This window comes from Ostrea edulis, chromosome 4, assembly GCF_947568905.1.
Source record: "Ostrea edulis chromosome 4, xbOstEdul1.1, whole genome shotgun sequence".
NCBI lineage: Eukaryota > Metazoa > Mollusca > Bivalvia > Ostreida > Ostreidae > Ostrea > Ostrea edulis.
In genome coordinates this window covers 41,807,083-41,822,123 of record NC_079167.1, presented here as the reverse complement: position 1 = coordinate 41,822,123, position 15,041 = coordinate 41,807,083, and the positions used below count along the sequence as shown (strand labels likewise).

The window sequence follows — 15,041 nt, the reverse complement described above, 5'->3', positions numbered from 1 at the left end:
TTTATTTTCATTAATCATAATCAGTCTTTGAATCCTTATTGACCTACATTTTTCGCTTGGAATTCATATACCCTGCGCTACACCAGTCTCCACCTGTGGCATTGTACACAGAGCCCTCGACCTTTTATAAAGAGATTGATTCACAATTTTAATGATCAAAATCTACTGTCTAATGTGTTCAAAAGGTTTCATAAAAATTAAGCTTATAGATTATCACAGCTCATTTTAGAGAGTTTATTATTTGTTTTGTAAACAAAGATTGCAGTATGTTAAAAGTTTTCAAAAGAAATGGATATCTGTCTTATTATATACATATCACATTTCCAGTATCCTTTAGGTAAAATGCGACATCTAAAAGTTGAATTTCTGACTGAAAATTTAAGATGCTTTAAATCACAAAATTAACATTTTACTGTTTGTAAATACCAGTCTCTCGTCTTTGTTTACATAACAGAGTTATGGCTAAAATGTTTTATCCTTGCATTCAGGTCAGCATTAAAGAGTTATTTTTAATGTATTACATGTAGAAAAATATCATTTTTCAAAAAATCGTGAACCAGTCCCTTTAAGACAGTCGCAAACAATTCTATTCTCCAACCCCAATGTGCAGATTACTATACCCATTAAATTTGATGGGAGAGAATTACTTACATTATATGGATACTATGAATTATATAAATATTAGTATTTTATTAATTATATTACTGAGTTATTGTATAAAATCTATCAAAGTTGAGTATTTTATTAATTATATTACTGAGTTATTGTATAAAATCTATCCAAGTTGGTTCAAAATACTTTGCCAGCACATCATATATTTTCAAAAGTTCTGCAAAACCCTTTATCGGATATTCAATGTATAACGATCATATTTCATAATTAGATGGTAGGATTTTTGTAAAAATTGTATCATTTAGAAAGGTTTATCAATTAAAGATAATCCACCATAGAAATTTACAACATTTGGATTACTGCTCAATTTATTTTACCTAGAATTTAACATTGAAGTCTAAGGAAAGAGCATATTTTATTACAATATTTTAAAAAGAAATTGTATTTTCGAACAAATTTCTTGGTAAATGTTACATAAACTATATGCATCTCAGAAAATTAGATTTTTTTTATATGGTTTTAATCAAGGGCAGATATCTCTTCCCAAAAGTTTAGAGAGCTAAAAGATGGGCATCTAATCAGTTACAAATCATGTGAATTTCATGCATGTCACTTTCATCATTATCTAACAATAAACATTTATCTTGATTCAAATAAATGAACTTTTGTTAGACATTGAATACCTAAATCAGTAATGGACAGTGATTGCACTTCTCACATTAATCTACAAACACTAGTGAAAGAATTTAGAAATGTTTCTGAAATAAAAAATAAAAATAAAAATAAAACTTGTTAATATTTCAAATAAATATTTTAATATAAGTACAAATGACACAAAGTTCATGTACTTAAGTTTGTATACTGAACAGTGTATGGTAACATATCTCTTGACAACAAATTTCTCACTAATAAAATACAAAATGCCCACGATGCTGAACTGGAAATTAACTGTGGCAAGAACACATGAACACCAACATGCGTATCTTAAAATCAAGAAAAATGTATATACTGGCAGATTAACTCCAAGTGTTTTATCACCAAAAAAGTTTCTCAATTAAATGCATTAAAAACCAATTAAAACATGCTGCATAATTTAGGCTACCTGGAACATAGTTTTCAAAGTAAGAATATAAGTTACCAATATTTGGTACATGGTGCAATACATTTCAGTGAACTAATTCTAAAACGTAATATTTTCTATTGCACTACCAGTCTACATCGATGAAACACACTAGCTCATAACCTCACACAACTTGTACGCAAAATCACTCACTCAATACACAAGAGATGGACTATAGCGAGAATGAGACAGAAAAGATTAAATCTTTTACACCAGAAATGCACTTCTACTGAACTCTCAAGGAACTAATGTGAACAATTCTGTAATAATATCATCCAACATACACAATACCTGAGTTGTAATGGAATAATTTCACATGAACACACCTGATGAACTGGAACTTCCTAATATTAAAAAAATTGTTCCGATCTAAAATGTCAACAGCTGACTAAAATCTACCGTATGGTGTACAATAAATTTCACAAACCTAGGTCTAAAAATATGAACACAATTCAGTTGTATGTTATACAAGTGTTCCTCCTATAACAATCACACTTTAAAACTTCACTTCACACGTCTTGGACCAGGGACCATCACATTCTGAGATCTTTTTTTAAAGAGACCTGGTGGAGTGGCTGATATCCTCTTAGTTTGGTCATTTCCACCATTACACACGCTCGGTCACTCATTCACCTCTGCTGCTGGGCTGCCTTTATAGAAGTTTAGTCACTCACTCACGGGACATTTCTGACATACGTATCAATCTGTCTATAATTATCATACGTAACCACACAGAATTTCCTCTCTCCTCGTCTCATAAAGTTCTGTCATTTCCCGGTATTCACAGTTTGCATCCAAAACCTATTTTTTAAAAAAAAGTTGAAAGGAACCATTAACTTTGTATTGTTATTAATTACAGGGATTAAATATAAATATAAGAAAACTTTGAAAATCTTCATTAATCTCCACTTGTGAACATTCTATTATTAGTGTGACTGGATTAAAATATCAATTCAATATGTATGTATTATCAGACAACAACATAACACAGGGAAAGCCTTACATTATTGTGTGTATTGATCCTATAATCATAACAACTACGTACATACAATACATATACATTGATCCCGTAATCATAACTACGTATATACAGTATATATATATATTGATCCGGTAGTCATAACTACATATATACAGTGATCCCAACAACTACGTACATGTATATATACACCAGGGCTCGAAATTAGCTAGAAATACTCGCAAAATGCGAGTACATTTGAAAAATAGCGAGTAAAAATAGTGGACACTCGAAAATCTTAGCGAGTGGTGATTTACAAACTATGATCGTATCGTATCCGTTTTATATGGTGATGTGCTATTCGCTTTTCTTAAACTTGCACTCTGAATCATACAAACGCTTATATGAACGACTGATTCCAACAACCGTTTCTATCCGGATTTTTCAAGAAACTCGGAGTCAAACAAATGCTTTAGAGGTCGGACATCGCATATGATGAAAAATATAGACATGTGCCACGATCCTGTTCACCTATAGGGGTGATGAAATTGGATTCGAAGTATGATGTTTTTGTTATTCATTTATCTTTTTAAAAAATTCGGAGTCTTATGTTTTACCAAGTCTTCCAGTAGTCATTTTTATTAGAATCATGAGAATGTCCTATCTAAATTAATTTATTGTCATATTGAGGTCGGGTTGTAGTGATGAAACGAGTGCACTGCTCACCGCGTAAACGATTATCAAAAAAGTTCATGGGGCTCGTGATCGTGCTGCTTATAAAACCACGAGTCTGGGATTCGCGTTGAAAAATCACTAGTGACAACCCTGATGTGGCATGAAATTGGAAGACTGGATCTAGACCTGCGGTAAACAGGTTGTGAATTAGAGGTGCGATAATCAAGAGAACTAAACATTGCACCATATAACCTATGTAATTCAGTGTCTTGTCCAAACGATGCCTGTTGACCTACTAGGCTCAGTAATGATGGGGAAAATCATTGATTTAAAAATAAAAACATGAAAAAAGAGCACTGCTTCATTAATTTTTTTAGTTTGTAGGTTTTCATTTTAGCCTGTGGATTTTTTTACCCACAGGCTAAAATTTGCCTGTGGTAGAAAAAGTTAATTTCGACCCGATACACTGATCCGGTGATCACAACTACATACATACAGTATATATACATTGATCTGGTAGTCATAACAACATATATACAGTATATATACGTAACATTGATCCAGTAATCACAACTACGTATATATACATTGATCCGGTAATCACAACTATGATAATAAAGATACCAACCAGGACAGGTGCAGGAGCCTTGTAAAATCTTTGCTGTACCAACCATTCTTCATGAAGATCATGTAGGTCCTTTATCAGTTTCTGAAAATATGCATTGATTTCCCTGTCTGCTTTGTAGTTTGATTCCTGTTCTTATTACTAAACAGTTTGTAATTAATAACATCTGAAAACCTTCATCTGCAAGGAAACACTTATAGTTATACCCCAATACACGTCAAATTTATCAAAATATTAAAAAAGATCTGTAAAAATTTACCAAGTTTTTTATAAGGTCCAGGACCTAAAGTGTATGGGGCGGACTAACTAATAGCTAATTATCACCTTCCAATAGTCCATCAGATCAACAGTATTAAGCAGAAGAAAATATTTGAAATGTATTTTGAAATTAAAAAATTTTTTTTTTCAGAAGTGTGCATTTTTCATTTCATTTCTTAGCTGGTTCACAAAGCAGTTTGAGTACTAGTCACATCACCCTAACATTTTAGTTTTATTAAAAAATGAGACCAATTTAAAGTACCAGTTTGACAGCATCATAATAACAGAATGATACAAAAAGAAGCCATGACATGATGATTAAATAGTCAACAAGATGGGTTTGGTTTTTTTCAATTATTTGCCAATGTGGACTAATAATGATTTGATGTTATGGACCAGTGAATTTAAAACACTTGGTATTCCTTGGACCAGTGAATGTTAATAGGGAAAATTTTAATTTGCTTACAGACCTTTCATTACAAACAAGTCGCATCCATCGAAGTAAAAAGATCAGTAAACATTTACAACCTCTCAATTATACCAAACATAAAACGGACTCTACCTTAGGCACAGATGCCTCCTCCTTCCTGTCCCTGCTCCGGATTCTCTCGTAACACACATCTGGATCTGCTCTCAGGTACACTGAAAGGCAGTAGTAATCTATCATTAACCATGTTTACCCCTTTATCCAGTGGATATTACTCATTAAATAAATCCTAATTATTACACTATGTTTTCCTACGCCATTTGTGACTTGTTTTAACAAGAGGTACTGTGAGCAATGCTCACTAAGAATACCCCCCCCCCTTACCCCAATCTCCCAAAGGGTGTTGTTAATAGGTATAAATACCTCTTTCCTGAGTGTAAAAATGTGAAGTGCCTTTGTAGAAGAAAATGGAAGATACAGTCCGAACACAAATCCATGGCATAAACCTATAATTTTGACCTTGAGATCAAAGGTCAAGGTCATATAGACGTCATGAAGGTACTCGACAAATCGTCTCATGGTGATACACGCATGTGTCAAATATGGTATGCCTATGTCAAAGAACAAAGTCATGGCCCTGACACAAATCCATTATAAAAACCTTTAATTTTGACCTTGAGGTCAAGGTCATAAAGGTACCTGACACATTGTCTCATGGTGATCCACCTGTGTGCAAAATATGGTATGCCTAAGTAAAAAAAACAAAGAAGTTATGACTTGGACACGAATTCAATCTGCACAGACAGACAGATGGACGGACAGAGTGATTCCTATATACCCCCTCTGAACTTCGTTCGGGGGGGGGGGGGGGGGGGGGGGGGTGTGTGTGTATAAAAATGCCAGGAAGCAAACTCCCCAACAATACAGCAACGTTAATGAGTAAAAAGGGGTGGGGGGTAACATGTGATAAAAGAATCCATGCATGATTTGTGGTTTGATATGATTTATATCCAACTCGTGTGTTTTCTATTCCCCCACCAAGGCTCAGGGATAGAAAACACAACTCGCTGAATATAAATCATATCAAACCACAAGAGATCCCGGAGTTGTGGAAAACTGCCGGTTACCAATACGCCAGTTTCGAGATACGAACTCTTCTGTATAGGAGGTGCATTTAGTGGAACTTTGAATGCCTAAGTGGAACAGAGTGGATATACAGCCAATGAGGAAGACGATGAAATGTATTAAAAGCGGCTTCTCTTTAAATATGTAAATGTGGGAAATACTAAATACTATCGAAAGAAATGTTTTACCGAAGTGGAAACATACAAACAATGTCATATTTGCAAGAAATATCTTGGATATGGTACTAATGACCAGCAAAATAACGTGATAGGATAAGAATTCTATGTATTTAATTACTTCCTAAATACTTATCACTTACTTAGTTTGTGTATCAGTCGAATTCGGGTTATTAAACAGCGTATGAGAAACTTACCGAGTACATTCACTTACGCTGTGATGAATATCTGTCCCACTCCCGCGTGTAAACAAATTCTCTCGCGCCTTACTATGTATGAGAGTTCTACAAAGGGAAATAACTCGGACATATCTCAAAACCGGCGTATTAAAATGCTTGTGACCGGTAGAAATGCCGTTGATGTCGGTCCAAATGACCAGCCTGTTTTTTGGTTTTGTTTCCTGTAAGCATTGGCACATTTTTTTCAGCGCAATTATCTTAAAAAACTAAAATGTGATTTGCGTAATACTTTTTCCTTAAATGAGATCGAGGCTGATTAAAGCAAAACCAGCATGGCCTCGTGGCCCATTAATTTATTAAATTTACAGCTGGAGTGAAACCAGGTAAAAAATGTAAACTAACAGATGAAGACAAAGGTTAAATACGAAACATCTCGACAAAGAGAATTCAAACACAATTGGACAGAGGGGCGGGAATGGTTGAAATTCGATGGTGTTAAAATGACATTCAGTACATGTATAGATTTGCATTGACACTAACAGCACTGTAGGCTGCATACCAAAGAACTGCTTACAAAATTTTATCATCGGCTCAACAAATTACAGGTACTCTTCAATAACAGATCATGAAAATTCTGTTCTTCACCGAAGAGCTGTGGAGATTTCACAAGCATAGAAATGGAGAGACTGAGTAAATGTAATTATGAAACTTTTGTATAAAGATGTTTAATAAAGTAAATAAATGTTATGTACCTTTTGGTGTTATTTTTTATAATTTTGTGACTTTAGATTTCAGACTGGCTTAAATCACTTCGGGACTGGCTTATGTTGCCTTCTTGTCAGTCCGAATGACTGGCTATCTAGAAATGTTTTCCACAATTCTGAGATCCTATAAGTAACTACCTATATGTAACTAGCAGAGAAGTATAAATGCTATCAGAGTGGAACAGGAATTTCTTCAGAATTGTGTACAAAGGTAAAGAAGCCACAGATTATCACCTGGCTCTCGAATGCATCAAAATAATCTCATTCATATTTATTGCTAAAATGGTATGGAGTATTTATTTGTTGATGCATGTCCGATGTCATTTTCTGGATTCAAGATCACAATATTCAAATTTTACAGAACACTTTACTAACTGCAATTCAGACCGATTTTTAAAAACATATTTTATTATTTTGTAGTCAAGGAAAATATTAATTGATTATCATAATCAAGTGTGGCATGTTCAAGTTCTCCCTCAAGTTTAAACAAAACAAGCAAACTACCACCCCACCCCCCATGCATTCATTTGGGGGTGGGGGTGGTGTTATCAAGAGTCCTTCATATCAGTTTTAAAACATGTTTTACCTATCAAATCCAGTTGAGTATTGTCCTTCTTTGTTAAGTAATCAAACCACCGGTTCAGTATGGTGTACTCTAGTCCATTTATCACCTGCCTGCAGATATCAAAGTCATGAAACATAAAGCAGATCACACTAAAATGATCACCAATCTAACAATGGTCTCACTCTTAGTCATGAATACTCACTCTCGGAAGCAGTTCTCTACAAAACAGTATCTTGTGCTGTGAAGGGACCTCTCCAACAACTTTACAGGTTTGTCCTAAAACAGGTACACATGCAAATGTTATATATGAAAGAATAACTTTTATATGTTTCAGTTTATACTGTGTCATAAAATGACAGCAATTTTGAAAATTAGAATCATTATACACTATATCCCTTGCAATTAGTTTATACTGTGTCATAAAATGACAGCAACTGAAAATTAGAATCATTATACACGATGTCCCTTGCAATTCAGTGCTTGCTGCATTCACTGGTTGCAGTAGTTCAGCATACACTTTGTAACCTCCCAGGAGGTCGTGCAGCTCGAGCCCTGACAAACCTAAGACGTTAACATAGGTAATGATTGCTCCTTTGCCAAACACTCAGTATTTAGAAGTGAGAATCACAGGTCCTTCGGATATGTCATTAAAAACAGAGACCCCATGTCACGACAGGTGTTGACACATAAAAGAACCCTCACTGCTACAGTGTAGGTCTAAATTTGTGTCACGACAGGTGTTGACACATAAAAGAACCCTCACTGCTACAGTGTAGATCTAAATTTGTGGTACTTCACCTCCAGCTGGTGACATCTCAATATGATTAAAAAATTCTCGAGGGGACGTAAAACAAACAACCGACTCATCAGCACTTCCTAAGATGTACTGTATGACTCAGTGATTCATTTTGAAAATGGTTATCATGAGTCCAGTGGACTCCCCTTGATTACAATAATGAGTCCAATGCTAAAATCAATGAGTCCAAATTTCATTCCTTCAAACAATCACAAGTATAAACAAACCAAGTTAAGGAAGAAGCTTAGTGTTGTCACCCCCTTCTAGAGAATGACTATTTCGCTTTTTATTACAAGCCATCATTTGCAGAAAATTCTTATTCGTAGTTCATATTGCAAAATGATTTTCAGATGCTTAAAGTTGAATGATGGAAGTTTTTATTCCTAGCTACTTTGTTCATGCCATTTAGTTTTTTTGTGCAAATGCTGCAATAAATAAATTTTTCTCTGTTTTCTTCATTTTTCTCAAATCTTAGCCAAGAATAAAGTGTAAGGCTAAGCCATTTTTGATGACATTTTTTTTTCACCTTTCGAATTTTCTCAACCTCTACTTCGTTTTCAGGACTGACGTTTGATTTCGGGGACTCTGCGTTTGTTTTTTACCCGTAGTTACTGGCAATATTATCATTCACATCACTCTGCAAAACTATTGTTAACTTTCCCTGATTAGGAAGTTTTAAAACATAAAAAATAAATTGGTGGAATCGGATTATATGCGAGGAAATTTTAGTTCCCAGTTTTGTTTACCCGCCGTAATGCCTTATACATCATTTGGTTTCATTGGTTAATGCAATGCGAGTTGACCAATGAAATATCAATATTCTTAATTCGGAATATCTTGGGTGTGTTGTACGTTCTAGAGCTTAGATTTCATACTGAGTAATGAAAACATTTTCATATAATTTCGAATGTTCATGCGTCCGCTGGGATGCAGTTATTGAAATCATGCGTCCTGAGCAAATTCAATGCGTAATTTATGCAAGACGCAGACCAAAATGAATCACTGATGACTAATATTTTAGTGTATCTAAAATTTGATGCAGTCGGAACTGTTCTCTATTTAGCGTAATCTCGTTTTAGTGCTTTGTCTATACACGAGAATGAATATATAAAGAATTTCATATTTTGACGAAACTATAAATTAGCATTCTTGGTTCATAACAAGTCCACATACAGTATTTGAAAGGGTTGGGGAGTAGCCAGGAAGAAGTAGCCAGGAAGAAGCAGAAGTCTTCCTTTTTATCATCATGACTTTCCTTTTCTTCATGACTAGATACATCTGAATGTTTTGATAACGAGAATGTTGAATGATAATGATGGATTAAACATACTGTTTCTCTGGCATGCATCTGGATTCGTGTTAGCTGTGCATACAAGTTGAAAGTGAAGCTCCATCTTTTGGGATCTTCATAAAGTAGTTGCTATTGAAGAAAAGTCTGCATATCACATGAGTTTGAATATTGACCATATTGAACATCTTCATAAAGTATTTGAGGGTTTGATATCAACTTTGTCCAGCATTAATGTGCCATGTTAATATTAAACAGAATGACATAAAATATAACCCCAATTCATTCGTTTTTCTTTGTGATCTTCAAGATAGACGAGTTTTCTTTAACAACTCTGCATCACAAGACCTACAGTTCCAAGATCGATTTTCTGATTTTTCAGTTCACTAACTAGTAGTAGTAACTACTCCATTTGGACTTTAGTGGAACAGAAAATGTACTTATTGATGGAAGTCATTTGTGTTCTGTTTACATTGCTTTAAATCTTATGTGAATAAATCACAATACTAACCAATGCGTTGTGTCCTTGTACATTGGTCCACTGTTCCACCGGCTCCCTGATTGCCTGAAATTTAAAATTTTACAATTAAACATGGCCTGTTGTGAATTTCAAGTCCAGACTGTTCAGAATCATTTAAGAAACATAGGACACTGTTAAAAAAGTTCACTGGATATGAACTTGTTTGGTATTGGAATCAAAATCTTGTGCAGTCTGAAGGGCTTCTCAAATTTGATCATGTAACCAACAAAGTTCATATGCCAGTGAACTTTTGAACAGTATTCTTTATTTCTTATATTTGAGAAAACAATAATTTACAATTACAGTCCTAACTGTCCACTATACATAATGCCTTATGGATGATCTCTCATAAAGAAATAACTGCTTTGATAATTTTAAGGTTCACCTAAAGAAATTTATTCAACAAATGTAAATATTCTATATTAGACATGTACACTGTAAATCTAAATTCAGTTCATGTACCATTCGCATCTTTTTATTTTCAAATAAGAGCATGATGTACAAACCTCTACATTCGGGGAATTTTGAAAGTACTCCAACAATGTTGTCTTCCCACTGCCTATATTCCCCTCCACAGAAACCTGCAAAATTAAAAACAAATGCCATATCCTTTGTAATTTGACTTACTTTAGTCCAACTTGATAAAGAAATAATTTGATCATAACCAGATACTCTTTCTAACTTCTTAAATTCAAGTTAGAATCAAGCATGCCCCTACATCTTGATTAAGCAAGGTGAAATTAACCAGCTTACACCAAAACTGGTAGTCTCAAGTTTTGGGCTAGCGAGTTTTTATTAGGACTGAGCTGAAGTTCTTTCCCTGGTAGGCAACCCCTGCTGGTGCAGTCGATATTATACAGATGCTGTACAATGCCCACGATACACAATTCCACACAGTTTGAGATTGTGTCAGGGTGATCTTTATGCCAGGTACAAAAACTCAGTCAGGTCCTATATTGATGTAGCAGCAAAACTTTAGTTCTCTGAGGGGAAAACGGGACAAACCTTTCTGGCCTGTTCCAATTTCCCCCAATAGAGCTACAGTTCTACAGCTAATATTGATGAATACATGTTTTTTAAAAAAAAAAAATGAAATCTTCCAGCAATACACCCACTATCTTACCGTAAATAATTTTCCTTTTGGCATGATCCTTCGTATATTCTCATCTTGAAACACTGTAAATCAACAAGAATGTGTTTGTGATTACTCTGATGATGTAGAATATGAGCAAGATGCATTGCTCAAATGATCACCTATGCACATAGAACTTTCCTTGCTCCTTGCAACTATGAATAATTAATGCAAATTAGGTGACCTATGACGTCGCAACATTGAAGCGGGCCATATATTGATACGACCCTATCAGGTATGCGCATTTCTATTTTCAGACGGGATTTTCCCTTTGCACATGCGCACTGGTCTGAAATTGAGAGAATATAAATAAGCGCTTCGTTGGGAAATTTTTTTTTAATAGAAATTGATCATGAAATGAATTTTTAATGAATTTTTTAATATTTTCGACTGGTTGTGATTAAAGAGATTGATATACTCCCAACTCGGTGATTAAACTAATAATTGTTATGAGGATATTTTGATTTGAATCTTCGATTTTTGTAAGTAGCTTGAATTTCCTCTGACGATTAAGTTGCAGTAAGTCCGATTCAGAGTTTTTTCCTCATTTTCTGGGTAAATCATATTTCCTTACAGCAAATTTTGAGAAAAATACTACTTCCGGTTGATTGTTTTCATTATTAAACGAAATTTTTCGTTAGATTTTTAAATTTTTCTCGGCTTTTGAAATGATATTTCAAAGAGAATTTGATTCAAATATGCATTCTTATCTCTAAAGTTTTCAAATTTAGGGAATACACTTGATTTTAGTTCCCATTTCTATACAAACCCCCATACAATAAAAGAAAATCATCAGTTATCTTCGTCAAGATTCAATAATGACTTGTTCTGGCAGATGGGGCAGTGCCTGTCTGAACTGTTTTACTTATTGCCCCTACACCACAGTCAACAATGTTTATTGTCCACTTGCTTTCATTTATATCAAAATTTAAAAATCATCTGATGTGCTAAGCTAAATGTGTTTTTATCCAGCCCTCTGCATACAATATTTTGTACAAAGACTACAAGCTCTTGACTGAAGAGGGGGGGATGCTAATCCTGAAGAGATTATTTTGCCAATGGCATGGCCTATATTGAGACATCAGATTCCGTAACAAGGAAATCAAAATTTGTTGTAAGTCAAGATGATTCTTTCATTCGTTTGGCACCTAGCGCCCCCACTGAGCATGTAACTAGATTACTTCACCGTCTGATAATTCTTCTATTTTTAATTTCATATATGAATTTTCTTCTTGAGGTGGATAAGTAAAATTTTTAATTTCCAACTCTACTTTTCGCCATGTACGTAGCCTTACTAGACTCAGCTCAGGAAAGGTAGAAATCGCCAAGACATCGTTTACTGAAAATTTACATACACGTGCTTCCGCTTCTAAAAATACACCGGATGTTGATATTTTCTTACCTATTTACGTATGGCACATGCCCTAAAACACGCATATTAAGTACATCCGGTAGGAGCATGATTAGTTCAAGGAAAGTTCTATGTGCTATGCTCACTTCAAAAGTGTGTAGGCTAGCAAAATTATCAGTCTGTTTAAAAATTACCTCTTAAGAATTTTTCAGTGTTAACAAATATAATACGGTTATTTAACCTAAAGGGCCAACTTTCTCAACTCTATATATATGGTTCACTGCACTAGGCAAAATGCAAGCAGCTGTAAATGGTAATTCTGATAAAATACATTACTATCTAAAACAAATTGGAACATTAGACTTTTACCAATTAATTCAAATTTACATGTTTTTAAGTATGCATTTGAAAAAAGGGTTATCTTATGACAAAGAACCAGTAGTACTGGCAGTACGCAAAGGTCAAATCACAATAAGCAAACTTTTAGATCTAGTCTATGCAAATCTTTTTCTGAAAAAAAAAATTAGGTCCATCATATTTGCAAAAAACATACGATATTTAACTTTCAACGAAATTTTTAACTGAAATTACCCTAAACAATGTTCAAGTAATATAGCAGCTTCTGCAAGCCTCTAAAAAATGCGCGTAAACTTTAGATCCTGAGAAATGGATGAAATGCCAATATATATCTATTTCATTATATTTTCTCCCCGTTTATTTACATGGCAAAATAGGAAAATGAGTACCTTTTTCTGTGATCCTCTTTATTTGCTCGGCACCCAACATTTTGAGCTGTGAATACGATCTCTCAGTCCTCCACCTGTTGTCCACTTGAAGTGATTTGGCGCAAATGTTGCAAACAACAGGCGAATATACCGCCAATATACGTCGAGTTCTTTGATTGGCAATCAACCCACTCAGCGCCATCTAGCTACCCAAGATCTGCAACTCTAACTTGAAACATCTCTCTTTCCAGTTTCTGAAATGCATGCATTCTTAAAGAATGTCTGTTACAAAACACAATTAAATTCTACAATTCGTCAAAATTTAAACTCACTCACTATACAGGTTCTGTAGTTAAAATATCAGTTTGCTGATGTTGCATAAATGAGAAGTCTTCGAGCCTGAAAACACTGTCACTTGGGTAACGTCTTTACTTCAGTATACACTATTGTGTTTCCGATTATTTTACACTACATATACCAGTTTAGTTGTTTCTTCCGTGTCCACAAAAAATATCATGCTATCTATGCTTTTAAAATAACAGGTAAATATTTTCCAAACTCGCACATGATATGACAATACTCTAACCAATGAACACTCTAGAGACAATCCGATGGTAACGTTTTAATGCCGATCCCGATCTTCCAGATTTTAAAGAAATTTTCCCACTTTCCCAAACTTACCGCGCGATGTAATGTAAAGAATTTCTGAATAAATAATGTAAAAATTAAGCCGGTTGGGATCTTTTTTTTTTTTTTTTTGGAAAAATTAAAAAATCTAACTCCTTGAATTTATATACATAACGAGTTAATTATCTCGTTATAACAAGTAGTATCTCGTTGTACAAATAAATACAAATATTTATTGGCACAAAGACAATTACAATAATTTGATTAATGAACATCATTAGATAATGTTTACATATTGTTTACGTAGTCTTAAGTAACTGACTTCTATATTCGAAGCAGTCTCTAATAAACACGGTAATTTTAAAGACTTTATTATAACGAGTTAGTATCACAGGCACTTGTTTCATACATGGGTCCCCCTCCTTAATAATACCACTATTATTAAGGAGGAGAACCCATGTATGAAACAAGTTCCTGTGGTATTATTAAGGAGGGGGGCCCATGTATGAAACAAGTTCCTGTGGTATTATTAAGGAGGGGGGACCCATGTATGAAACAAGTGCCTGTGGTATTATTAAGGAGGGGGGCATGTATGAAACAAGTGCCTGTGATATTATTAAGGAGGGGGGCATGTATGAAACAAGTGCCTGTGATATTATTAAGGAGGGGGGCCCATGTATGAAACAAGTGCCTGTGGTTAGTATATCTCTGTATCGAGTTAGTATCTCGTTATAACGAAATGATTATCTCATTATAACGAGATCAAAAACTTGTTATAACGAAATAAATACTCATTATAATAAAGTAACTTACAGAGATCGACATGTATAACAATGATGTCTCTAGTTTCAGGGCCTTCTCTTGTTCCCGATATTTAAAATTAGCTCTAAAATAAGTTGTAGTTATAGTGTATTTTTGAAGACAGTGCAAGTTATATTTTTGTGCGTTCTTTAACGAAGTCCTGATTGCGAATTTTGTCCACTCGGTGATGGGATTAACTCTCCTACATGATGCACTCGATATACACATGTATTAAATGAACGCATCTAGGTGGATCCATGCATGAATTTGTGAAAGGGGGGGGGGGTTTCTAGCACTTGATCTTTCAGGTACCTTTT

The 15,041-nt window shown here is 34.4% G+C and overlaps 1 protein-coding gene across 3 annotated transcripts; it reads right to left on the bottom strand.

Moving 5' to 3' along the window:
• Nucleotides 1-1,404: 1,404 nt before the first annotated feature.
• LOC125671236 (thymidine kinase 2, mitochondrial-like) lies at nucleotides 1,405-13,897 on the bottom strand. 3 transcript variants are annotated; one of them, XM_048906766.2, is made up of 11 exons: nucleotides 13,633-13,897; nucleotides 13,318-13,550; nucleotides 11,212-11,264; nucleotides 10,595-10,669; nucleotides 10,080-10,133; nucleotides 9,611-9,700; nucleotides 7,687-7,760; nucleotides 7,506-7,594; nucleotides 4,811-4,890; nucleotides 3,994-4,074; nucleotides 1,405-2,533 (listed from the first exon to the last, which is right to left on the bottom strand). In XM_048906766.2, exons 2-11 carry the CDS (start codon nucleotides 13,496-13,498, stop codon nucleotides 2,450-2,452), a joined length of 861 nt encoding a protein of 286 aa, XP_048762723.1. In that variant the 5' UTR covers nucleotides 13,499-13,550; nucleotides 13,633-13,897; the 3' UTR covers nucleotides 1,405-2,449. The 3 variants fall into 3 exon arrangements, with proteins under 3 accessions (XP_048762723.1, XP_048762724.1, XP_048762725.1); XM_048906767.2 differs by having other exon boundaries at nucleotides 13,629-13,890; XM_048906768.2 differs by lacking the exons at nucleotides 1,405-2,533; nucleotides 3,994-4,074 and adding an exon at nucleotides 4,092-4,170 and having other exon boundaries at nucleotides 13,633-13,893.
• Nucleotides 13,898-15,041: the final 1,144 nt, after the last annotated feature.

Bases quoted from the DNA above. Each gene is read 5' to 3' on its own strand.
- LOC125671236 (XM_048906766.2), bottom strand. From the start codon at position 13,498: ATGGCGCTGAGTGGGTTGATTGCCAATCAAAGAACTCGACGTATATTG. The intron at 10,670-11,211 runs GTAAGATAGTGG...TTAATTTTGCAG, and splicing joins CAAAAGGAAAATTATTTACG to GTTTCTGTGGAGGGGAATAT. The intron at 7,761-9,610 runs GTATGTTTAATC...TACCTGTTTTAG, and splicing joins AGATGCATGCCAGAGAAACA to GACAAACCTGTAAAGTTGTT.